This window comes from Candoia aspera, chromosome 5 (genome assembly GCF_035149785.1).
Source record: "Candoia aspera isolate rCanAsp1 chromosome 5, rCanAsp1.hap2, whole genome shotgun sequence".
NCBI lineage: Eukaryota > Metazoa > Chordata > Lepidosauria > Squamata > Boidae > Candoia > Candoia aspera.
Genome location: NC_086157.1, coordinates 87,620,907 through 87,648,791, shown reverse-complemented (window position 1 = coordinate 87,648,791; position 27,885 = coordinate 87,620,907). Strand labels below are relative to the sequence as shown.

Sequence of the window (27,885 nt, the reverse complement as noted above, 5' to 3'; positions counted from 1 at the left end):
AATAAATCAGATATCATTAAGTTCCTGCTTGTGAGTCTGAGTCTATTAGAGTAGGCAATCATTACAGGGAGAGGGTTTCAATCATACAATCACAGTCACCATCTTTTTTACACACAACCCTGGGCTTACTCTACTCTGTGGTTGTTGCTTACTTGCTTGCTTTCTCATTCCTATCTTTACAATTTTTTCCATAAATACTTTCTAATTGCTAGCTAGACCTACTCTGCCTGGTTGAAGATACATACTGAACAGGTAATATTCTGTTCCTTTTTTTGCCATGTAATAAGTGCAACATTTTGCATAACCGTGATTTTTTTAAAATGGGTTTGAGCCTAAAACCTTAAAGGACATCCTAACAGCTTATAGTTCCATCTGCAAATATCAGACTATCAGACATTGGTATTAAGGATTGCTTGCTATCATCATATCCATGAAAAAATAGGCAGTCAGATCCATACTGCCCCTTTTTTATATCTGCTTCCATAGGTTTATGTCTGCACTTTTCAAAATTGCTTGAACCAGTGTAACTGCAAATTACAGATTTTGTGCATAGACTGGATCAAAAGTAAATTTAAAATCCAAGGATTATCAACCTTCTTAGAGAGAAAGAAGATTTAAATTCCAAATGAAAAATAATTCCAGTAAAAGGTTAACTATAAAGATGTTCTCTATGCAAAGTACCTATTCTTGACTTACCCCTGCCCATATATGACTTGAAGTTGTGCCCAGCCAGAATGTCTCATTCATATGCTAGCATATGATCCAAGCAACTGACTTGCATTTTGGAACTGTCTTAAAGATGAAATGTGTGATATGATAGTCTGTCTGGACTGTGGAATACAGACCAATGCTGAATTTTGATAATTGTATCCACATCTTCCAACATGGGGGTGGTTGGAATAAGAAAAATAATAGTAAGAGTAGCATGGAATATCTTTTAAACTTAAAATCACCTTATTGCAGCTCAGATCAGACCATTTTAGAAGGCTTCACTATTACTCTTTTTTTTTTAGATTTTATTCATCTGAGTTAAAGATCTCTTCACAAAACTGTTTACATTCTGAAGGCAGATCCATACAAATTTCCAGACTAAGACATATGAGTTAAACATACTATAATTATCTCAAAGGCATTGCAGTGGTTGGGGGTTGGGAAGGGCATCAAAATCAGCAAGCCTTGCTGAGTTTGTATTTATGTCAATGTCACAAGCACAGTCATAACACTCTGCCATCTTACTGATTTTGACACCCCCACCCATGGCCACATTCGAAGATTCCTGCATATTTAAAAATGTTCTTTAATAATATAAAAAGGTGAAGGTCAAAGGGATCATAAAGCTGCACTATCACACCCTATTGCAATGCTTATCAATTAATTTTTAAGACTCTTGAGAAGCTTGAGGCAAGAAGTTTATTTAAGGCCCCTCCCCACCATTTTATTTTCACTAGATGCTATGTTATTGGAGGATGGGGGGATACTAAACTTCATAATCTTGAAACCCCTGTACAGTTATATCAGAATTAGCAGAATGACACAGTCACAGCCAAATGGCCACATTAAAGTATTATTCACCAGTTCTTGATCCAAAAGGAAAGTTTACAAGCATAAAATTTGATGCCCCAGTTGTCACAGTAACAAAGCTGGTGATTAATGCTGCCCTTATGGTTTTAATGGAGGACAAGGATTGTTTAATTGCCCCAGTTTCATTTCCTCTCCACCAAGTGTAGCCTGTTTACTACCATTATCTGTAGCATTGCAAGAAGTAGAAATAGGTAAGTGTAGTCAGTTGTTTGGAATGGCATGTTTAACTATCTGTCAAACTGCCCAGGCACATAGGTACCCACCATCCCGTCCCATGATTTGTCAATTGCGCTATTTCTGAACAGAGGTCTAACATTCTTCAGAAAAAGTACTAAACCCATGCCCCAAAACAGCTTGGCAGACAGGTCAAAGGGACAGAAAAGAGGCACAAGATGCCTCGCAAGATGAGTCAGGAGGTAGAAAGTCACAATGAGCAAACTCCATCCTCCACTAGTGCTGCAATGGAATAACAGTGAATCCAGGTCTATCCTTCTGGCTCGCAGCACTGGGAAGTAGCACATGGATAGCCATGGAGCTAGAATGGAATAGGCAAAACAGCATCACCTTCCTCTGCTCAAGTAATAGAAACAGTAAAAAGTACTGCCAATCCTCTTGTTGGTATAAGCAACATTAATATACACACCCCAAAAATAAATGGTGACAGAACCAGTAACACAAAGCTAGCCAAACCCAGCCCTGTTTCCCAGTTTATAGCAACTTCATGTGCAGCACAGAACTATCATTTTCTCAAGACAGCTCTATGCCTGTAGGGTTTTGTTTTGTTTTTTACACAAAAGAGTGTTCAAATCATGTTTAAAGTACAGGTCTGATGCTCTTTCAAAAGAGTGCTAAATCCATGTTTATAAGGAACCCAAGTGAGACCTAACAAGCATTCCAGGAAGCACCAGTAAAGCGTTACATGGGTAGATGCCTCTGCAGAAGATAGGCGTATGTTCTCTCTGGTAGTACATACCAAAATGGTCCTGGAGAACAGTTCTTAGCAACTGGAAGAGAGGGGGCATGCCTGCAGCTTCCTAATATAGCAAATAGGAGTTGGCAGATCCCACCTCTGTCAACATCAGCGACCACATCATTGATGAAGCATGCTAAATTGTTGTCAGGCCTGGCGGTCTTTGGGAATGGGGGTTATTCTTAAATGGCTCTATTATGATTGACATTCTTACTCCCTCTGCGGGATTGGTATATTTAATTTTTTTTTGATAATATTCTTAATAATTAGTTTATCTTTTATGATTGCTTTTACTTATTTGCTGTTTTTATTTATTTGTTGTATGCTGCCCAAAGTCACCTGGTGAGAGATGGGTGGCCATATAAATGTGAGCAATAAATATGTAAATAAATTGGTCCATTGCAAGAATTATGGTAGGAGAAGAGGGAAAACAATACTTTAAAACCAGAACAGCTACAAAAAATTACATTGTCTCATATGATGGTGGGGGATAAGCCAAAGGCAAAATTTATAAGGATGTAGCATTAAAAAAAAAATAATGGCTATCCAGGCAGGTTTATGCCATGGTTAGAGAAATGAGGATGAGCCCTATGTCTAATTTTAAACTGTAAATTAAAAGACAAAGTTATACAATCGATTTAATTTACAAAATAGAGGGCCTCTGCAAATGGTTATCTTTTTTCATTTAAGAAACTAATATAAACAAAGCTTAACCAGTTTACTATTATGCCTAATGCAAACAGAAGTTGTTTCATGCTGAACCTACATTCTGTCATCTACTTCTACTTTCCTTTTAATTTACTGTCTGAGGAAGTTTTATAGAACTCTAGAACTGAAAAACCTCCATAGTGCTCTGCAACATTTTAGTGGGAGTCAGTAAATGTGTTGACCAAATTTTGTTTTTTGGGGGTTAAAAACGTATACCTTCTTGGATAGCAAATTCAAATATGATATTGTCAAATGACATTCTCTCTCTCTCCCTCCCTCCCTCTTTCTGTAGGATGATGACTACAGTAAACCATAAATTATTTTAATTAGGAATTCACATCCCTGCTGTATAACTTCTGGGCAATAAAGGTCCACCCACTGGCCATAGCAAAAAGACAACTAGAGAAGCCTGAGAGGTCAGAAAGGACAAATGAAAAGCAGTATCAATACTGTTCATTGTGCTGGAGCAGCTTGATTGCCTCTCAAGGTTTCCTGTTGCTGGCCAGTGAGATGCCAAACAAGATGTTCCAGACATAGCTGTTACTAGTAAGCAAAGCAAAGAATTTGACCTACGTAAAGAACTAATGGGCTTGCTGTGGCAGGAGTTTTCATAAACTAAAGGCCATTAGAACTGAATTCGTCAGAAGTAAATGGAAATACAGCTGATTGCAGAATTATAATTTCTCAGAATTCCTAGGCTACTTTAAAAAAAAACTTTTCACAGCAAAAGTGTGGAGTGAAATGCAATGAAAGGGCTAGTTGTTATTTTTGTTGCTAAGTTATTGGAATTATTGATTTCACAGTTGGAGTAGAAGTGGGTAATTATTTGCATTGTTCAATTATGGGAGTAGCTGACTTTCAAAACAGAAAGTCTAATTGGCTATCAGCCCCTGCCAGCACCTACAATTTGTGTTTCTAAGATGTATATAATAGCACTACTACTCCACAGCATGGACTTAGTGATTTATTCCTTTGTTACATAGCTTTCTTATTTTCATGAGATTTTAAAAAGAGAGGAAAATGATAACAATGGGCTGGCTAGTGAGGGATTGGATGGATCCATTTCAGCCCATATTCATTTTCTTAAGCTGTCAAATCAGAGTGATATGGATGTTACATATGTCGTGCTCCCATGTACAATGTCATGAGTAAGGATGGCGAGCAGGGGGCTCCCATCCAGACTGTCAAGCGCATGCGCAGCACTGATGAATTGTTCAGCCATTCAAAGAGACACAGATCGGGACCGCCTTAACCCTTGGGGGTTATATGTCTGGGTTTTCCCACGCTTCTTCAGTTTGTTAGGATTCCTGTTAAGTACTAGCAATAAATATTAGAGACCAGTTCCTTGTCTCAGTGTGTTTCCTGGTTGTTAGGACATCAATCCTAACAAACTGAAGAAGCGTGGGAAAACCCAGACATATAACCCCCAAGGGTTAAGGCGGTCCCGATCTGTGTCTCTTTGAATGGCTGAACAATTCATCAGTGCTACGCATGCGCTTGACAGTCTGGATGGGAGCCCCCTGCTCGCCATCCTTACTCATGACATACAAGGTTTTACATGTATAAGGTTTTCTGTGACCATCATCACCCCTTAGAGAGGAGGGAAAATTATTTTACTTATATTGACCATCAAGGGGTAGCACATGACAGTTTTTGTTCTGTTTTGGGCTCATCAGATGCACATAGCCACAGAACTAACCCCACAAAAAAAAATCTACAGCTAGGTACATCCAAAATAATGAAATAATTCTGGATCTCGGCTATATTTGAACTGGTTTGTTTGACTATGAATAAAAAGGTTTGTTTTGCCTTGAATAAAAGGATCAAATTTCAACATTTCAAAAACTGAATTATAGTTTAGATCAATGTTGCTATCAGTGATCAATAGTTTAGTTCAGTGTTGCTGGCTGGGGTATCCTGGGAGTTGAAGTCCACACATCTTAAAATGGCTAATGTTGAGAAACACTGGTTTAGATGGCGGTTCCTCCTCCTAGGGTAATTGCTAAGGCATTTGCTCCACTTGGCCCTCCCTAAATAAACTCCATGGAGAGATTATGTCTCCATGTGGTATTTAACCATTGTTCATGGGAATCATACGGCGTGACTATTTTTAAAAAAATTGTATGAAGTCCAAGAAGTTCTCATTTATTCTCATAGTAACATTGTTTTGCCTGTTTTGCCATTTTAATCATTAAAACTACAAAACATTTCCTCACATTTTGTAAAAAGGCAAGAAAACAGACTGATAATTACAGCAAGTCCCACTCTGCTTTGTTGGCCACACTCCAGAGTCCATAGATTAGGAAGCTATACGAAATAGGCTTACACATATGTATGGACATACATAGAGCACAAACCAGCTTCTAGGCCTGATACAACACAGATTCCCTTAAATCAAAGGATTTGAGTATCAGCACAAGGTACCTTTGCTCTTTTTAAAGTTACTTAATTTCAGTGACTCTGGCCAATCTTTAGGATCTGCTGAAAAGAGTTCTCCAATTCTTTAGCTCTTAAGGATTTTGATCAAGAGATAAGTGTGTTTGAAAATGGACCTTCACTGGTTAGCAATTTATATGAAGACTCCCAGGATGAAATTAGAAAATAATCTCTATTTAGCAGCCTAGCTCTTAGCCAGCAATGTGGAAGCAAGGAATTATTCACTGTTTTTTGTTTGGTTTAATTCATCTTTGTGCTCAGCCTGTTTGGTCACTTACAGCAGGCGTGATCTGGCTTTTAAGTAGCTATGAAGAAGTCCCTTGATGATAATTGTACAAATAGGGATCAAGCCATTTTAATAAGATGAATTAAATGAATTCCTTTTAACAATTAACACATCTGTAAGCACACTTACTAAGGAATCTCATTGATCTCATAGAATAAAATTACTGTTGAGTAAATATGATTAGAATCCCACTGGTAACCTGCTACAACTAGTACTATACTCTTAGCAATATTTATTCATTCAGACTGTCATTGTAAGGCTGAATATAAAATATTATTTATCACCATTTAAATGCTATTCAAATAAAGTATTTAATTAAAATAAATTAAAACAAAATAATATAAATAAAGATAAAACAGTAATGAAACTTCATATCCAGTGTCTAAAATACAGCATTCTTCCATTGTTTAAATATCCATAAAATGTTGACAAAATAAAGACAACTTAACCCTTATGCTTAAAAAGTAATATAATGGTAATTAAGCAACAACTCCATAAGAAACACCACCATTTTATCCCTTGGATGGGGTCAACTGATGGAAGTAAACATGCATGGGTGTCAACAAGAGGGCAAATCTGAAGGTGGTGGGCACGGCATCACAAACCAAGCATGGCCCATTTTGTATATGCGTGTGACACATCTAAAAGGGACACATCTAAAAGGGGCAGTTTTATCTCATGAAAACCAAAAAGTTTGCTCCATTGACTGACATGAGGCAGGAAAGAGTTTTCATTTATCTCATTTGCTGGTAGAGACAATAATTATACTGTTTCTCCTTAACAAGAAGTACAAATGGCTTATAAGGGGAAAATCATAGTGCAGGGGTGGACTTAGTGCTAATGAAGCTTATATATTAAGCATTCTAAACGTACATTCATTTATTTCTAATTAGCATACTTTTATTCCAGGAAACAAGGCATAGTGTGTCATCCACCAATTTATCTCCTGCAAAGGAGACTGGGTTGAGAAATAGTGATTGGTCCAAATGTAACAGTACTGTTTCAAGAGACAGATACTACTAGTTAAACATTCACAACAGTAAAACTAGTATGTATTTCTTAATAGGGACAACTAGAGAACAAGAAAAGTAAACATTAACATTCACACCCAACAAACTGAATAAAAATTAACATACAAAAGGAATGCATAAAAGGATTTAATTATAGATTCATGTGCAATCCAGAGCTGTGAAAAAGAAAATTATGCATAAACAGATTGCACATTATATTTAATCCTTGCAGTGCTGCCACAAGGGAGGCAGTGTTTGCTCACTTAAAAGTAATCTGCGCATAGATCTCTGGATTAAATCAAGTGAAATTGAAGAGAGTACTAAATTTGTTCAGTGTGATAGCAGTGCAATGATGTTTTTTTCAAACTCAGATATAAGGGTCACATTATCTAAATTTTGGGTATAGATTTTTTGCATACATTTTTACCTGGAAACCATTCTACATGTGCAAACAATACTCAAAACTTTTTTTTATTTTTTCCCCAATAAGCATTTTAGAAAGAACCTCTGGAAATTGGTTTCTCTATGGAACTGACAAGGGAATAGGATGTGATTCATAGACTCCTGGGATTGCAGAATAAAATATATGTGCATAGGTTTCTGTTATTACTGAAAGGGTGAGAAGATGAGCTTCCCACTCAAGAGAAATACTTTAAGTTTTTCTGAAGATAAGTACATGTCCTCTTATCTTCAAAAATATCAAACTCTTTAAAAAACAAAACAAAAATCCCAAAAGTCATTGCAAACTCACCACCACCACCACCATCCCCACCAAGAGCTGTCTTTCTTTGAGAATAGCCTGTTGGAACTAAGTCCCTGTAGGGAGTTAGGGGTAAGCTAAAAGTGGGCATGGTGACATCCTTCTAACATTTTCTTTCTTGGGTCCACTTTTTTTCTTTCTCTCTGGTGTCTCCTTCTTTCTCTTTCTATATGCCTCTTTCTCTTTGCTAGAAAAGGTAAAGTATGGATTGCTTGTAGAGAATTTCTGAAAGTAGTCGGAGCTCCAAATGAAATCAAGCCAAAGGCTACACACTGCCCAACCCTAACAGAATGTAACATGTTATTTTCCTTGCAATAGATCCTGTGCAAGATAATATTCCTGTTCTGTTATTCTAAAATGTTCTCAAGGAAGTATCCGAAAAGGTTTTGTTTTGAGAACATGTATCACAATTCCAGTCTTCCTTCTAGTCCCTCTTAGTGATTTATGATATTCCATTCTACAGTAAGACCCACCTTTTTCTTATATTAACTTTTTTCCCAATAAAAACTGAATATTCATATTCTGTGGCCAGTGTCTGAAAAAACATTAAGATTGCTTACTGTAAAAATACAGGGAATCCTTGAGAAAATTATCACTAAAAAGGGGGATACTGACAATAAGAGAGGGCGGAGAAACCAACCTAAATAATTTTGCTGGCATCTGATAGAATTGATACGTCCTTCATTCTATCCTTTTTCATAAAATATAATGTTCCTCAAACAAAGGCCAAATAAAAGGAGGGAGCTCATATGTTGTCAGTGTCGCTGATGAGATCATATTCTTGGATTAGAAAACTGAGGTAACTGTAGAAACACTGCAAAAAAAAAAAAAAAAAAGGGCTGAGCTGCATTTACTTTTTGTAATACTAATAGCCCAGTCTTAGTAGCCAGCCAATGATACTGGCTGGTAGCATTGAATTCATTTATTTATTGGCAGCTTTCCACTACCAATTACATTGCCAGCTTTTGCTCACTGACATGAGGCAATATTGTCTACCTTTTTAAAGCAAGAGTCAGAACCTTCTGAAGAACAGAAAATTTCCACAAAAGCTCATGTTCCATTTTTTTCCACTCCAAACTTTTGTACTTTTTATTTCTTTGTCCCTTTTAGATCAATGTATGATAAATTTTATAAAGTGCTCTCAAGTCATTCAGCTGAAGGAAAAGAACCCACATTATAGAAAATGAATAAACAGAAGGAATTGGATTGTGAAGGGAGTGAGACAAACTTAGAAATTTCTTTCTTCCTAAAGATGTCATCAGCATTCAAAAACAAGTTCTCCTATGTGCTCATCTTTGAATATTTACATGCATTTTCAAGGTTAACAAGATGCCATTCCTAGCTTGCTATTCTTGCCTTCTGGCCTATCTCTTCCTTCCTTGATCCTACACCAACTTTTTAATGTACCAGAAATATCTGGGACATGAAAGGGAAGCAACATCCTTTTGTACCAAATTAGAGACCTCAAGTAAAAGCACAGTATATCTGGCAGGAAAGCAACATGATTTCAATTTGCACTGATTTCAACAAGTAAAATTACAATTAAGTGTCATTTCCATTTAGCAGAAAGTCCTAGTTTTGTTTTTGGTAGAAGTAATTTGGAGATCATGGGGACTGTGTATTCACTCACATGGAGTGTGCATATACCAATGTGATACATACACTTTTTGGTGTGAGTCCAACAGCATTTATGTATCCCTACCTCTTTCAATCCTATCTCACATCCATAAACATATTGATGACCATTAGCTGCTAAGCTACCATCAAATTTTATCCTTTTGCAAGGGAAGAGATACTGCCCATAAGGCAAAGAACTAACAAAGAGCCAGGAGTGCAGAAAAAGGAGTGCCATGAGTTCTACAAAATTCAGAGGCATGGAAGAAAGAGCCTGACCATCTGTGTAGCGATGGGACAACTATACTGTGTTGGAGAGCATAGCAAGGAGAGCTTCAGTGACTCTCTCAATAAAGCTAATCTTCAAGAACCAGTATAAAAGATTTTAAAGACCACCTCTCTTCCATTCTTTCTGTTTGGCCTCCAGATTTAGCAAAAAGAGCATGTTCTGGGTCCCTTTTTTCAAACAGTACCATCTTGTTGGGCCCAGAAGTCATATCTTCTCTGTGGCAGCACTTGCCCTATGGAATAGCATCCATCTTGAAATCTGAATGACCCCATTAGCCTTTTGCAAGGCACTGAAGACCTGCCTGTTTCCCCAGGCATTTGTGCTAGGTGGTTAGGTGAGCTCTGATATTGGCTATTCTAACTGGGTTTTTTTAAAACCTTAGACATCATGGGTTATATACAGATGTGTATCTCTTCTTCTCTGTATAAAATAAAATAAAATTACTGAATGGTTTTTTGTTGTTTATTTGTTTAGTCACTTCCGACTCTTCGTGACTTCATGGACCAGCCCACGCCAGAGCTTCCTGTCGGTCATCAACACCCCCAGCTCCCCCAGGGACGAGTCCGTCACCTCTAGAATATCATCCATCCACCTTGCCCTTGGTCGGCCCCTCTTCCTTTTGGCCTCCACTCTCCCTAGCATCAGCATCTTCTCCAGGGTGTATTGAATGGTTAGGAGGAGATATATATATAAATAAAGTGATTGGACTTGAAAGGCTGAAAATATCAAAAATAGTATGTAAGAAAAAAAAGGAAAGGAAAGGAAATTAGTATTCATCCATATGAAGCTTGAAGATGCTGTTGAATGAAGAAATTCTGACAGCTTTCAAACTCCCCCAGGAAGTTTGCTCCATCCCTGGTTTAAAATCTGGTGCAGAGTTTGACCTCTAATCTGTAATTTGGGAGTTCAGAACATTAGATGCTGCCACTTACTGAAAATTAAGGAAATGATTTTTTTTTTAAATAAAGCAATTTTTTGCTGCTTGTTGGGAAAAGATGCCTTAGGAGGTGAAGAAAGAAGAGGGACAATAGTTCATGTATCCATAGAGGTTATGACAGGTGGCCAGGATGGAAAGATATGTATATATTTGTTTTCACTATAATTATACCTCATTGTTACCTGAAATCCCTTTTTGAATGGTTTCATGTGTGATACATTTTTTATGGCAACCAAATGATTAATTCTTCTAATTCGTTCTCCTCATTTCTTTCTTGTAGGACCCAATCTCACTTGATTCTCTTTTAGTTGGTTCATTTATCCAATATTTAGTCTCCCTTCCATACACAATATTTGTATTATATTCCATTCTTTTATTCTGTTTCAAGACAGTTTTCTCAACTGTATAATTTTTACAGCAGACAATTTATGTGCTTTTTAGTTTGAGTCTTTTTATAGTAGACAGAAATATATAGAATAGTAGTAGGAAGAGAATAATTAAATAAGTGTTATCTTTTGGGGGGAAAGTTGTTTGGGGGATATGAATTTTTTTCTTTTAATATAAGGGGGAGTAACTATACTTAGTAATTTTGATAATGTGCTAAAGTGGAATGATTTATAGAAATAATGTGGTTTTGGTTTAATCTAGAGTAAGAGATTATGGAAATTCTTGTATATCCTTGCTGTTAAGTCGGAAGTCACATCTTTCTGTAATTTTGAAAAAAAAAATTCTCTTGTGTTTTCACACTTTTTTAGTTTTTTATTTTGTAGTTTTTTGTTTTTTGTAGCTTTTATCCTTGTCTCAAAATTTAACAAAATTATTTTTAAAAATTGTATAATTTTTACATAGTTCTTTTTCTTCATTTGTTATTCCTCATGAAAGTTCATTAGCTTCTATTTTACTGTACAAAAATGTAAATAATACAGATTTACATATCTGTCTTCTTCCTGCCTTCTTCCTTCTTGGCAACATCCCCTCCCATTTTGATCCCACTGATCCATCTGTGTATGTTTCTATATTAAGCAGTACCACCAAAGAAACAGAAGATATGGTATAAAGCTTAATAAATCGTTCCTGTAATGACTGGAGTTTTGAGAAATTTGTGGAAACATATGTGTGTTATTCCCTCCATACTAATATAGTTTGCCTACAAATTTCATTCTACTCTGTGTTGGTTCTGTTGTTGGACCCAGGCAAGGAGGCCCAAGGTCAATCCCACCCCCAGACATGGAAACTCACTAGGTGACTTTTGGACAGTCACTCTGAGCCCAACCTACCTCATTGGCATGGGCAGCTGAAGGTTTCATCATGATGACATCATGGTGAAAGTGTAAAAGAAGTGGAGTTTGCATTGTAATGTCATCTTATATGTTTCATCACTTGCCACCCATTCCCTCCCCCCCCCTTTTCACACGTTGTTGTTTAGGAGGTAAAATGAAAGATGGCTGTTCATGTAAGCTACCTTGACTTCGGACAAAAGATGGGATATAATTTTAACAAATAATTAAATAATAACACATTATAGGCACCCTCAGTACTTATATTTTACTATATTTATGTTTAAACATATGCCCTGCCCAAATGACATAAATATGGTTGGGAATCAAAGATTTGGCTATGAAGCTGGCCAGGTCCTTCCAATGACCTAATTTTTATCTGACTTTTTATTCACATGAAGCCTACAAAATTACATTATCAGCGAATACAGAGCCAATTTTTGTTCCTGTCTCTATTTTATAATTCAATTAAACATTCAGACTATATTGGTTTAGAGCTTATTAAACTAGACAAATATCATTTTATTCAGCTTCATTCTGAACTACAAAAAATCTTTTAAAAATTTCAATCAGGTTAATCACTTTTCCACTAATCTTTTACCATGTGTTCGAATTGTATAAGTCCTATCACTTTTTATGTGGGCTTTCCACAGTTTGTTACCAGTAACCAGAAGATAAAGACATTTGTTCACTATTAAGTGAAAACATACATACAAACATACATACAAACAAATCCATCACTGTTTGTTTTTATTCTTTCCATGGTCTTAAATTTAATTTTGTCCCATTTCTACCTATTTCTGGATGCTTTAAAAGGGTTAAAGTTTGCTTAACTTTGCACATGTGATTTGCACATGTATTTCTTCTAACACAGTTTGGCCTAATATATGCCAACAAGTGTCCCTATAAAAATGAATTTATATGTCACTTCTATTAAATTGCACATTTTGTGAGCACCTCCCTATGAATTTATACACTTTGAATGTTTTAACAAAATTGTGCTGCAAATTTCATAGATTGCAAATATCAGACCATAACTGCATTTCAAATTAATGGTTCATGAAGTAGACATTCATTAGGTTCACATTAAAATAGGAATTGAATGATTTATACCCCATCCCTAATTCAATTACAAAATTCATAGTCTAGTGTTAATTGGCTGAATCAGCTGTGAAGATTGGTGTATGATCTCCACAATGATAGATAAAGGGCCAAAGGGTTGGAATGGGGCAGAAAGTAAAACTAGCCAAGGCCTCAAGCACAAAAGGTGCTTCAGATACAGATATTTGCGGGTGTATCTGTGCGTGTGTTTTAATCTTATAATTGTTCAAGTTATATCTCACTTATAGATTCTTTACAGGGGGAAAGGGGTATGCTTTTCAAAAAAAATTACTATTCACTATTAAGTGAAAACATACATCAAAACAAAATGGTTGTGTCCAGGGTCTGAAAACTTCAAGCAGCCAAGATTCTCTGAATTTCAGATGGCTTGGATATATGCATAGTTCAAACATTTACAAAACGGTTACCCACTTTCTAGCTATTCTTTAAATTAAATTCGTGCTTCCAAGTGATACAGACCAATTACATAGCTGTTGGATTTCAATGTGTTGTCATAGTTTTGTTGTTTTTATTTATTTAGGCTGTCACTTTTCTGTGGAATATTTCAATAATCTTCAAAAAAAAATCTTCCCTTAAGAAGTTCAATATCGACTTTAGAAGGATATCAGCTACCGTTGTAAAGCATATTAGTTGCCATATGAATAAAATTACTGTGATCTTCACAGATAATGCATATGTACACCATGGGCACTTTCACCATGCTATCTAAACTGGCATACAGCATACTAGAGCTATACGATGCCACTATAATCATACCTAAGACTAAAACCGTCAAGTTGCCAAGTCAAAACTACAGGAGGGAACAATAAAATCACAAACTAAGCAGGGTTGTGGGAGGGCTATCATAGTTCGGCAGCAACTTGTAGCAATGTCTCTTAATGGGCTATATTCCAGAGTCCATTTATTCTGTCACAGTGTCACTGAACTAAATGATATGTTATTGAAGAAAACAGTGTTTGCAAGTTTACTGATTCCAAATTCCTTAAGCATCTTTCCTGCCTTCATTTCATTCCAGTTTCTGCTCATAGTAAATTGCTCTTGGCAACTACAACTGCAAACCTTTATTATTCATTCAACCACTATGTCCTTGTATAGTCAGCCAGAGGAGACACTGATTTCTCATGAGATTTATGGCTAATTTGGCAGAAGCTGATTCAAAATCATCTGTGGCCCACCTCCACTGAAGTCATTTGGAATTAATCAAAAATGACTCAGTTTGGCTACCCATCCCACCTTATACTTCAGACTTTCACTGTTTATCAACCTTTAGATGAGTGCCCCCCTAAATTCAGTAGTGAGATGTATTTACACAGATCAAGCGTATGAGTCATGGAGACAGTGCATGTACTATACAGCTACCTTGGTGTTATACTTCCCTACTAAGAGAGAGAGAGAGACAGAGAGAAAGCGAGAACTCTACAGTTATCTATGGAGACTTGAAATAATAGTAAAGGTAAAGGTAAAGGTTTCCCTTGACGTAAAGTCCAGTCGTGTCCGACTCTAGGGGGCGGTGCTCATCTCCGTTTCAAAGCCTTGGAGCCGGCGTTGTCATAGACACTTCCGGGTCATGTGGCCAGCATGACTCACGGAACGCCGTTACCTTCCCGCCGAAGCGGTACCTATTAATCTACTCACATTTGCATGTTTTCGAACTGCTAGGTGAGCAGGAGCTGGGACGAGCAACGGGAGCTCACCCCGCCGCGCGGTTTCGAACTGCCGACCTTCCGATCGGCAGCTCAGCGGAATTTTATTTCTATCCCCAGATTACCAGCTGGTTTCAAATCATATTGTTCAGATAACTTTACTCATTAGTATTTCACTACAGATCTTCATTTGACCTTGATGTTACCATTCTGTCCATATGAAGGATTTTATCATTTGAAATCACATTGATCTCTTGGATAGAAGTTACCTATTTCTGCAGTATTCTTCATTCTCAGGAGCAGCTTTTCTCCATATGATGTCTTCAGCTTTTGATTTAAACTCTGATGTTCCCCTCTATTGAACTTACTCACCAAAGAATTAGGAGGTACCATGCTGAGGACAGTTACTGTTTGGAGGCCAAAAGTATAACCTGGCACCAAATCAAATGTTATCTTTGGGAAGTTAGATTTTGTACTAAAATCAGCTATCAGCCAACACATTACTTAAAAAAGAAGAAATTCTCCTTCAATGTTAGAAATTATTTCCTGCAACATTTGAAAAAAAAATGTTTATTTTCTTATGAATGAAACTTCCATACGAAGTTTCCAAGGTAATCCTTGTGGACCACATTTTACACAAGGATTCCCAATTGTATATTCTTACCATGAAGCTTTCTTGTTCTCAGGGAAAAAGTATCTCCAGCTTCCACTCTGGATATATGATTCCCTGTTTTACTTCTGCATTAATCTCCTAACCATCACTTATGGGTTAATTCCTCATTTCTTCACTACCCATCTGCATTATAAAACAGCTTACCCACATGCTACTGCAGCCTACCTGTTTTCTCTTCGGTTTGGCTACTCACTGCCGTATCTGTTTGGGGTTGCGCTGTTGCCTTGACAGTAGCATCTTCTGCAACACTAGGGGTAACGGCAGTGGTGGCAGTGGCAGGCACATCGGCTTGTTTGGGTTCCTCCTTGACTTGGGCCTCATCAGCCTTCAAGGATGGTGAATTATCAGTGGAAGCTTTAGTGGCATTTTCTGTTTCAGTGGCAGCAGGAGCAGGCTTTTCCTCCAATGGAGCAGCAGGAGTGGTGGCCTTTGGGACAGGTTGCTCTGAGCCACTGTCAGCAGTGCCATCTGCCTGCTTCTCATCTGCTGGAGTGCTTTCCCCTTTGCTTTCATCTCCAGGTAGGGCATTCTCAGCTGGAGCAACTTCTGTAATAGCAGTTTTGCCATCTGCCAGACCATTGGCAAGGACCTCTTCCTTCTTCTCACCACCTTCAACATCAGTAGCTTGGGCATCTCCCTTCTTCTCTCCCTTGAGCTTTTTCCTTGTTATGTGTCCACGGAAGCTAGCCTGAATTTTGATGGCTGCCTTATGAGCTTTATCTTCTGGTTTGATGCCATCTTGTTCAATCTTTTGGTCAGTGTCATCATTTTTTTCAACCTTTCAGGGGAAATAAAAGAAAGAGAAAATAGTTAATTCAAAATGTCTCCATCAAGCAGTAGAAAAAATAGTTATGACATTTGTATAACATGTTGCGAAGGATGCATTAGCATGACAGCATAAAAGGATGAGTTAGCTTTCTTTTTTCTTGCTTGTTACTTGATGCAACATACAAAGTTCATAAATGCACAAATGTTAAACTGCTAATGCTCAAATAATTAAAGTCCAAATGTCTCTTCCACCCCATATTTTATAAGCAAACAATATTCATACATAGTACCATTTAATCTGGGTTGCTATTATGGAATATAAATTAGTAACAGCCCCACAACAACCAATGTACACCTTAAATATTATTTCTATTTCAGCATTCTTTAAAAACTGTTGTGCAGACAGCACAATTTCTGTAGGTGTGCCATACAACATTTATAGTAACTTTTTTACCTTATTAAGCAGCTACAGACTTGTGGTTCTTTTTTTTTTTTCCTCCATGCCTAGCACAAACTAATAGGAATCATGGTGCAGCAACTTACTAGTTTATCTGTGCAGTCACATGCTTGAGACAGTCTTGTGCATCATATCTTATGCAATTATATCTCATTAGTTTCTTTTGCATATTAGCTAAACATATAAGCAGTGCTGGAACAACTTTGATCAATCTGAACAGCAATGGTAGGCTCTTTTCAACATTATTTCAAGATACAAAGCAACGTTTTCATAAATCTAAAACCTATTTGAGTATACAAGAACCCAACATCGGTTTGAACATTTTAAAAAAGTTTAAGATTCCCTCGAGTCAAGCTTGACTCCTGGTGATTTTATGGCTATGTCTGTGTAGTTTTGTTGGCAACAGTGTGGAAGTGGCTTGTCACTGCCTTCTTTTGGTAGTGCTAGGAATCCTCATTCAAAAAACATTAAGCAGCTATTTCGTATTTTTTACTTTAAAGATTTTCTTAGGGAAAAAATATGGAATAAGTTTCAGGGACAGAAGAGGCCTATTAAGAGAAGACAATATAGTCCTGAACATTATTTGAAAAGTTTGGATAAGGTAGGTCATTTGAGTAATCCAATCCTTTTTATTAATTACAGAATTTTAAAAATATATTTCTGTAAGACAGAGGGAGGGAGGGATTCCTTAATTCTCCAATTCCTTTAACAGCAGTTGCAACTAAACAGAAACACACTATCTAAATTACATTTTCAAATAAATGAATGAATGAATGAATGAATGAATGAATGAATGAATGAAAAGTATATCTTTAGCAGAAAACTTAATTATTCAAAATAAACAGCAATTGCCCACATAGTTGTACTTACACAACTGACGGTACAGTATATGTAACTGACAAGAAGAATGCTATTAGTCCCTGTGATCCTAGAGAGAAAACCAGGTAATTCTTAACCATCAGGCCAAGGTTGCACACTTTAGAGCTGCTTTTCTGCACATGGCTATTGTCCAAAAATATTAGAGCAAATAGGAAATGAATAAACTTCAGCAAAGTTTATTGCAAATAGGAAATGAATAAACTTCAGACTGAAAGATATAACCTTAATAAAAGTGATAACAGCCCATCATTATAATTAATCTGTCAAGCAGAATCTTTTTTTTTCTAGCTTTCTGCTGATTTAGTCCCATAGGGTGATGACTCCCACCCCCACATTAAAAATCTAACCACTCCATGAAGTTAATCAAGTTCAAGCATGTGGTACCTGTTAACCTGGTCATTTTTTTGTGCTCTGTGAGCAAGGATCACGTAACCATGACAAGCACTATTAGGTCTGAATGAGATTCATCTTATGGGATGGTGTAAACGAAGGATCATATCTATTGGAGTACAGAGCCTGAAGCTCTAGAAAGAATCTTTTAACCAAAGATTGTTTAAGTGGATTTGAATGTATTGGTTTGAGAAATTAGATCTAAGCCAATCAATTTTGGGCTTTTCTCTCCATTATAGACTTGCAAGAATAAAAGTTGGCACACAGTTTGAATGCATGGAAAGATTTGATGGCAATAGTCACAAAAATACAATATACTATTAAAAGGCACTTTGAAGTATGCAGGAGCAAAGATCATTTGCATTTATTTATGATTCATTTAACTGCTTCATTCTAAAGATCTGTAAGTGGTTTATATAAGGAACCTGCAGTTTCTCATAATTAAATGAGCAACTAAAACCCTGAAATTTATCATTGTTTTTAGCACCGTTCATCTAATAATGGACAAATACCAAACTTGTTGGCACTTTGTTGTTGTTGTTTATTCGTTTAGTCGCTTCTGACTCTTCGTGACTTCATGGACCAGCCCACGCCAGAGCTTCCTGTCAGTCGTCAACACCCCCAGCTCCCCCGGGGACGAGTCCGTCACCTCTAGAATATCATCCATCCATCTTGCCCTTGGTCGGCCCCTCTTCCTTTTGCCTTCCACTCTCCCTAGCATCAGCATCTTCTCCAGGGTGTCCTGTCTTCTCATTATGTGGCCAAAGTATTTCAGTTTTGCCTTTAATATCATTCCCTCAAGTGAGCAGTCTGGCTTTATTTCCTGGAGGATGGACTGGTTGGATCTTCTTGCAGTCCAAGGCACTCAGAATTTTCCTCCAACACCACAGTTCAAAAGCATCGATCTTCCTTCGCTCAGCCTTCCTTATGGTCCAGCTCTCGCAGCCATATGTTACTACAGGGAACACCATTGCTTTAACTATGCGGACCTTTGTTGTCAGTCTGATGTCTCTGCTCTTAACTATTTTATCGAGATTTGTCATTGCTCTTCTCCCAAGGATTAAGCGTCTTCTGATTTCCTGACTGCAGTCAGCATCTGCAGTAATCTTTGCACCTAGGAATACAAAGTCTTTCACTGCTTCTACATTTTCTCCCTCTATTTGCCAGTTATCAATCAAGCTGGTTGCCATAATCTTGGTTTTTTTGAGGTTTAGCTGCAAGCCAGCTTTTGCACTTTCTTCTTTCACCTTCATCATAAGGCTCCTCAGTTCCTCTTCGCTTTCAGCCATCAAAGTGGTATCATCTGCATATCTGAGATTGTTAATGTTTCTTCCAGAGATTTTAACTCCAGCCTTGGATTCCTCAAGGCCAGCTTGTCGCATGATGTGTTCTGCATACAAGTTGAATAGATCCATTTAGTTTTCACAGCAAGAATACTGAGGTGGGTTGCCATTACCTTCCCCAGGGATCGCATTTAGTCTGACCTCTCTGTCATGACCTTCCCGTCTTGGGTGGCCCTTCACGGTTTAGCTCATGGCATCATTGAGGTGCTCAAGCTCCAGCACCACGACAAGGTAACGATCCTTTGCTGAAGTGTTGGCACTTACGGGAACTTATAAAACTTTTAAGTTATAAAAGTATAATAGAAAAATATACATTATTGTTACTTAAATTTATTTAATACTGTGTTATTGTTGTTCTCACATAACTCTATTGTAATACTGTATATTATTCTGATGTAGAGAAATAGGGTTTATTTAATAGAACATAGAGATGCTACTATGATTTAATCTAACTCCATCATCTTAAAAATGTTGCATTAGTTTCAATTAGTCCGGGTGAAAACTACAATCTGACCTAGGCATGGTAAGAGGAGTATTAATGAAAAGAATATGTGGGAATAAACATGTGATTTGGTTACTGGCATGAATATCCAGATGCAAGAAATCCAATTAAGAAGCACAGAATTAAAGAATTAGTGATAAATATTTTGGCCACAGATTATGCTTTAATTAGTTTCTGATTTATAATTTATTATGACTTATTCTTTTCTGTCAATTATACTGCAAGTGCTTATTTATTATAAGTACAGTACTTTAAAAGTACAGATCATTTTATATCATATTCTCACTGCAGTTTTTTATAACTTCTCACCAGTGTTCCTATTAGTCCAATAAAATTGATTTTCCTTCTTGATGAAATCTTAATTCAGTGGTCAGAATCATCAACTCACTGAAGCAACCCAGAATAAAGAGATAAAATAACTCAGCTTTCAGCATCCTTCACAATTAACTTTGTATAATTCAGTAATTATTCATCCTTAGAGGACTTTTTTTTAACAGCATTGTTGGCTGAATGTTGCATTTAAAGCATTTCTTTCCCTATTATTCAGACCAAATGGCTAGCGTTCCTGAAGTTGGGAAGGCAATCTACCACTTGCCATCATTATCTTGTTCACCTTCACATACCAGTTATCCTCTCATTTTCAAATGAAGTTTGTAGATGAATTATTACTACTACATTTTTATCCCACCTTTTTTATATATAACCCAAGGTGGCAAACATACCTAATTTACTACTCACTTGAGTAGGCAGCAGTCACTGCATTCATAGCCTGAGATCCAAGGACTGCATTTGCTGTAGAAAGCCTTGGAAGCACTTTTCTGAGCCCCTACAAAATTGCTAATTAAATGCAAACTTAATTGTTTTAATAATTTTTATTATTATATACAATAACATGTATTTGGTCCTAGTCCCATGCAGTTATGGAAAGTCCTTAGCCTAAGAAAGATTATCACCACTCAAGTTTAAATTTGTCATTCCATGAAGCCCCAGATCCATTTTTTTCCAAATGGCCAGAAGTTCTAAGCTGTTGGGGTTTAGTGGTTTGTTCTTAACAGTGTCTTCCCACCCTAGAATTTCGCTGCAAGTATTTATTTCACTTACATACAAATTAACAAAGAAATGTACTGTAGTTAAGATGGTTTAATTGCATATTTTCCTTTACAGAGTAGTCTGACCATAATTATCCAATCATTAATGACATCTTTTGCTCAAAAACTATGTAGGCTTCTGGTTCATTTCCAGACATAATTCAAACTGCCAGTTCTGACCTGAAAAGTTCTAAGTTGCTTAGCACCAAGTTATTTGGGTGAACTCTTGTTCTCGCAAGAATCTGCCTGCATTTTAGATTAGCTGGTGATTCTTTCTCCAGTTCTCACCTCCTTCTTAGATGAAGTGGTGATGACAGGAGACAGAACCTCTTTGGTGGTAGCACTATGTCCTTCTAATTTCCTTTCCAAAGAGATGCACTTGGCATGATCTTTCTTTTTCAGCAATAGTTTTAAGGTTGTTGTTGTTTTTTTATTTGTCCAGGCTTCTAAAATATCAAATGAGATTTCATTCTGGCATTTTATCTTCTATTGTTATGTCAAACTTTTATTTTGATGTTATTGCTTCTTCATAGGGCATTCCAAGATCAAAGATGAAGAATACAGTTGCTATATTGTATTCCTCCTCCTCATCTGTTATTACCCTCAAACTTATTTCTTTAATAACCAAAAATTAACAGAGTATTTCTCTTAAGTATGGATGACACTGACAATTTATAATGATAGCATGATTTCTTATTTGTTAAATTTTGTATTCTGCTTTTCCTCTAGAAGCCCAAGGCAGCATATCCTCCAATTTATCCACCATTTTTTCTCACAAAAGCAACTCTGTGAGATAAATTAAGCTGAGAAATTGCAGTCATCTTCAAGCATTAATTTCATTTAAAGCATTTTTTGAACAGGACTTAAATGTGAGTTAAGCTCTGTCCTGACTCCTACACATACATGACATCTTTTGGATGTCTTTTGTTCAGGTATACATGTCACTGTTATCATAATTAGCAAAAAGATGCTAGAAAAATACCTTGAACTCCTACTGTGAAGGAGTCATAATTCAATACATGTTTTTCATGAATATGGAGTCTACTACTACAACTACTACTACTACTATTATAGGTATAATGGCAAAGGAAGACAAGTGCACAGTAGGATTTGAATTCTATCCTAGTATTTCTAATGTATCAAACTATCAAAAGCCTTCTCTAGTATCATGAATGGAGTATGATAATGATATTTTAGCAACTCATATGCTATTTAAGGACTGGTATAATATTGGCCTTCTGTAGATAAATCTTCCACAGCAGCTGGACCCTGTATTACTTAAAACGTTTAACACATTTTCAAGTGCAACCCTATGCATAATATATTATAGCAGGGTTTCTCAACCAGGGTTCCATGGAACCTTAGAGTTCCATGAGAGGTCACTAGGGGTTCCGCGAGAGGTCACTAGGGGTTCCCTGGGAGATCATGAGTTATTTAAAAACTTATTTCAAATTTGGGCAACTTCACATTAAAGAGGTAAGTTTCATTCTTTATGATTAGCTTAAGAACACTGTTAATGCATATATACAGGCCTATACATGAAACGAAGGTAATAATTTTGTAACTTCTGGCCTATATTCGAGCCTGAATGTGCAGAGGTTCCTCCAGGGTCAAAAGGTTGAGAAAGGCTGCATTATAGTAATTTAATCTGAAAATTATTTGACTAGATCACTTTGGCTAGGCCAGGAAGATCAACAATTGCCAATCTTATCAAAGCTGATTATAGGTTGTCTGAGCCGCTGAAGTCAGTTGTGTGCCAGGAAGCTTTAATGTACAGAACCTCCTTCACAAGACTGAAGTTTATTTTTTATAGCCCTTTACTAAATCCAATTTAGTAATTCCAGTAAGAGAGCCAGTTTAGTATAGTGGTTAAGGCAACAGGCTAGAAACCAGGAGACTGTAAGTTTTAGTCCTGCCTTAGGCACAAAACCAACTGGATGACCTTGGGCCAGTCACTGTCTCTCTGCCCTAGGAAGGAGGCAATGGCAAACCACTTCTGAAATCTTGCCAAGAAAACTGCAGGGACTTGTCCAGGCAGTCACCAGGAGTCAACACTGACTCAAAGGCACGAAAAACAAAAACACTAAATCCAATTAATTGCTTTAGTTACTTATATCTAGATAATATCTATTTAACCATAGGATTTTACCCTTTATTTCCTCCACAAACTCTGTAACTCTCTCACTTTCCCCCACAACCTCAACCCTATAAGGTGAGCTTGGATAAGAGTAAGAAACTTGGCTAAATCACCCCATGAGCTTCCATGACTGAGAATGGACAAAGGATGCAATCTTCATACTGAAGACCCTGTACTTCAAATGCTAAGAAAACCTTGCCTTACCCAGCAGCTCCACACAGATCATACACAATATGGAAAATGATGAAATCGTGTGGCTCAACTGCCATGAGGTATAACAAAATAAATCCTGCTTTTAGAAACTGGCCATGGTCCTTTCTGATCCCTCCCTTTTTGAGAAAGTGAGATGAGCCATTGCTCCCTTCATCATGATTCCATTCTAGCTTCAATCTAGTAAAATGAAATTATTGTTGTAAGTGATTTCCTTTCCTAGAAAGTCAAACTAGAGGAATTAAGCCGGTGAGTTAAGATTACAGACAAAGACTGCAAAAAGTAGTTTAGTGACCCATGACTTTTCACTCAAAAGGCAATCACTAAAAATGACATCTTTGCTACCTGGTACTTCATAATTTCTGCCACTAATCTCAGTATGTACTAGCAATTAAGGAAAAATTGATTCAGCCCGGCTGTGAAAAAAGAGGACCAATTCGGTACTCTGAAATGTGAAACAAAATGTGTAATATAGGTGAGGGGTGAGAAATGTAACTCTCCAGATAGTTCTGAAATATACTTCCCAGCATGCCTTATTAGATGTGACTGTTGGATGTTGGCATTTTGCAACATCTGAAAGGTTCTTCATCCCTGGATTGATGATCTATATATACTACATACTCTCTATAGCAGAAAATTGTCCCACACTTACTTACTTACTTACTTACTTACTTACTTACTTACTTACCTACCTACCTACCTACCTACCTACCTACCTACCTACCTACCTACCTATCTATCTATCTATCAAATTTTTATCTCCACCCATCTCCCCCAAAAGGGGGACTCTGGGCAGTTTACAATAAAATGAACAATTAAAACCATAAAACATATAAAATACAGTACAAACAGCCAAATATAAATATAAATAAAATAAGTATAAAATCCAAGTAGCAATAAAAGCTGGTTCAGTAGGGAGGGCTGTACGGCACCACCCCCAGGAAGAACTATTGCCCTTCCCATCCCAGGCGAGGCAGCAGAGACAGGTCTTCAAATTCTTCTGGAAGGCCAGGAACGAAGGGGCCTGCCTCACCTCCAGGGGCAGAATGTTCCACAGGGTGGGCACCACTGCAGGGAAGGCCCAACTCCTGGACCCTGCCAAGTGGAATTCCCTTACTGACGGGGTCCGTAGCATGCCGTCTCTGCATGACTGGGCGGGATGGGTCAATGTCATGGGGATGAGACGGTCCCTCAGGTAGCCTGGCCCCATGCCATGTAGGGCTTTAAAGACATAACCAACACCTTGAATTGGACCCAGAAGCAAACTGGCACCCAGTGCAGCTTGTGCAGCAGTGGTGTCACATGTGCCAATCTTGGGGCACCAATAACTGCCTGCGCAGCCGCATTCTGGAACAGCTGAAGCTTCCAGATACCCTTCAAGGGTAACCCCATGTAGGCCGTGTCGCAACAGTCTATATGGGAGATGACCAGGGCATGAGTGACTGTTCAGAGGGCATCTCGATCCAGGAAAGGGCATAACTGGTGCACAACATGAAGTTGCACAAAGGTCCTTCTGGCCATAACTGCCAACTGCTCTTTGAGCAGGAGTCGTGAGTCCAGAAGAACCCCAAATTCTGCACTGGGTCTGAGTGGGGCAGTGCAACCCCATCCAGAACTAAAGATGACAACTTCCCAGATGCAAAGCAGCTATCAACGCACAGCACTCCATCTTACCAGGGTTCAGCTGAAGCCTGTTGTTCCCCATCCAGACCCCCACAGCCCCCAGGCACTGAGAAAGGGCAGTCATCTCATCACTTACCTCACCCGGGATGGACATATATAATTGAGTATCAACAGCATATTGTTGATACCTCATCCCGTGGTGACAGATGATCTCACCCAGCGGTTTCATGTATATGTTAAATAGGAGAGGGGAGAGAACCGAGTCCTGTGGCACCCCACACATGAGGGGTCGAGGGTCAGATCTCTCATCTTCTATCACCACCAATTGGGACCGGTCCTGGAGGAAGGAGGTGAACCAGTGCAAAACCACGCCACCCACCCCCAACTCTCTGAGCCGCCCAAAAAGGATACCATGGTCAATGGTATCAAAAGCTGCTGAGAGGTCAAGAAGAGCCAGGATAGATGCACCCCCTCCATCCTGCTCCTGCCAGAGGTCATCCGTAAGTGCAACCAATGCAGTCTCTGTCCCATATCCTGGCCTGAAACCTGACTGGAAGGGGTCTAGATAATCCATTTCATCCAAAATCCTCTGGAGTTGCAACGCCACCACTTTCTCAACCACCTTCCCCAAAAAAGGGGAGGTGGGAGACACAGGATGAAAATTGTCCAGAACAGTAGGGTCCAGTGATGGTTTCTTGAGGAGGGGGTGTACCAGCACCTCCTTGAAGGCAGCCAGGAACACCCGTTCTCTCAAGGATGTATTAACCATTGCCTGGACCCAACCACATGTCACCTCCCAGGCTGCCTTCACCAGCCAGGAAGGCCACGGGTCTAGATGACACATGGTGGCATTTACAGTCCAGAGGATCCTGTCCATTTCCTTAGGTCCAACAGGATCAAACTGCTCCCAGATAACAGGGTAAGTACATTCTCTCGGCATCCCCTCAAACTGTGCCTCACACTCAGAGTCCAACTTGGAAGGGATCTGAGTGATTTTATACTGCAGATGCTCATAAAACTCTTCCACACGGCCCTGTAGGTGGGTTACTGAGCCCACCTTACCCAAAAGGGATCGAGTAATCTTAAACAAGGCCATCGGGCAGCATTCTGCAGATGCAATAAGAGCAGAGAAATATTGACATTTCGCCACTCTTATCATGACAAGGTAGGCCTTAATAGCGCCTCTAGCTTGGGTTCAGTCAGATTCGGTCTTTGTCTTCCTCTAGCGACACCCTAGACATCTCTTAACCCTCTTCAAAACCCTCAACTTCTCCGTAAACCACAGGGAATGTTGGGCTGAATGGGGCAAGAGAAGTTGCACAGGCACGATCCTGTCCAAGGCCCCGGCTGCTTCCCTATTCTAGGCTGCAGCCAGGACCTCTGCTGGACCGTGCAGTAGCTCCTCGGGTATAACCCCCAGCTCTCTCTGAAACTCCATCGGGTCCTTTAGTCACTGGGTGTGGACCTACCAAATGGATCCTGCCTCCCTGCAGAATGGGGCAGCATAAGAGAATCTCAGGGCCACCAGGGTGTGGTCTGAACATGACAATGGGGACAGCTGTTAACTCTCCCCTCAGGTCACATTGCCACTGCTCCAACAAGAAAACCAAGTCCGGAGTGAGGCCACTGTCATGAATCAGGTCCCAAATAATCTGGGGCAGGCCCATGGCTGCCATGGTAGCCATGAACTCCTGAACTGCCTCCAAGGCATGCCCCAGGGATGGCAGGTTGAAGTCCCCCAGAACTATAAGCCTGGGAAATATCACAAACCACACTGCAAATATCACATGCTTCTTTACAGAAAAATCATTCATTTGGGAACCTTTAAAAATAATACCATGTTTCACAGCCCTTTGAGATTGTGGCACATTTAAGGAACTTAAGTGCAAAAAAAAAAAGCTAAAAATAGCAAGATCTGCAGTTTCATCTACTGAGTGTTGGCAGCCCTAGGTGAGAAGGTTGCTGTTGATCTAACTTCTTTCAGGCAAATCCTCATTACATATGTTCTCTAAAGTACTTTATGCCCCATATTAGGAAGAAGCAGCAGTTTCTGTTATCTTCCCTATTTTTTAGTACACTCCCAGACATCTCTGCCAGTATGACTTATTCTACTTGCCCACATGCTGTTAACTCCATTCTCAGTTCATTCTAGCTAAGATATTCTATATGAATTTGTTTCCTTGCTCTTGCTCATGAAGTATATTCAGGATTAATTACTTAATTATCCAAGATTTCCCAGTTCAGGAAAGAACTCAGAGACTCTACTGGCATTATATCCTCTACATCATAATTTACTATGTGCATTTGTGTGGCACTATATACAGAAGTGAACAGCAATTATGAGTCTACTGCCAATGTTTTCATTGTCTTAAAAAGAGCATATAAGTCACTGGAGCACAGCATTGCTTCTGCCAGCTGTTAATTCAGGGTCAGTTAGGAAGGCAGCAATGTGTTTCCATATCAGGTATTACTGAAGGAAGAGAAAGATTATTGTCAGCAGCATCTCCTGAATTAGGAATAAAATACAGTTGTATATGTCAACTGTACATGTCAGGGCCCAAATTGAAAACATTTGTTCATACCCCTGTTGAAAAAGAATATCTCGTTTCCACTCTTGGGAAGACAAAGAAGGTATTAGAAAGGAATAATTACAAATAAATAAATTACTTGCATGTGTTCTTTTTTTAATCTACCTTCTCTTTATCTCTTAACTGAGCTTTGATAAGGCTGCCTTCAACAATAAGGGAAAAAGGAAACATGGCCCTGTTTGTCAGGATACTGAAAAACAGTCAAACTTCATATAAAGTTGTTTCATATGTAATCATGGGGGGAAAAAGGTGAAGACTAAATTGTCTTATATTGATTTCTACATTGAAACTTAGCAGAATTCATCATTACTGAAAAGAAACAACCTCCAGTGTATTAACTATATTACTATTCATACATATATATGTAATCAAATAGACACACTAACCTGGAATGAGAAAACAGACAATTGCTGAAACTATATTGTTTGCGATAACTAACTGCAAATGAAAGACTGAGAAATCCAAGAGAGAAGTATTCTGCCAATTGTATGAGAACAGGACACATGAGGCAGGAAAAAACATCATACCTTCCGAGGTGTAGAAGTAATTTAGCACTGAGAACACTTTTGCTTAACCTAGCTAAATAGTGTGAGG

General features: G+C 38.3%; 1 protein-coding gene across 1 annotated transcript in view; it reads right to left on the bottom strand.

The window, feature by feature from the left end:
* Positions 1-27,885, bottom strand: part of GAP43 (growth associated protein 43) — an 87,347-nt gene that overhangs the window by 38,794 nt on the left and 20,668 nt on the right. Inside the window, exon 2 of the mRNA XM_063305679.1 lies at positions 15,472-16,084. Within this exon, the coding sequence (XP_063161749.1) occupies positions 15,472-16,084 (613 nt within the window). The remainder of the gene's footprint in view (positions 1-15,471; positions 16,085-27,885) is intronic.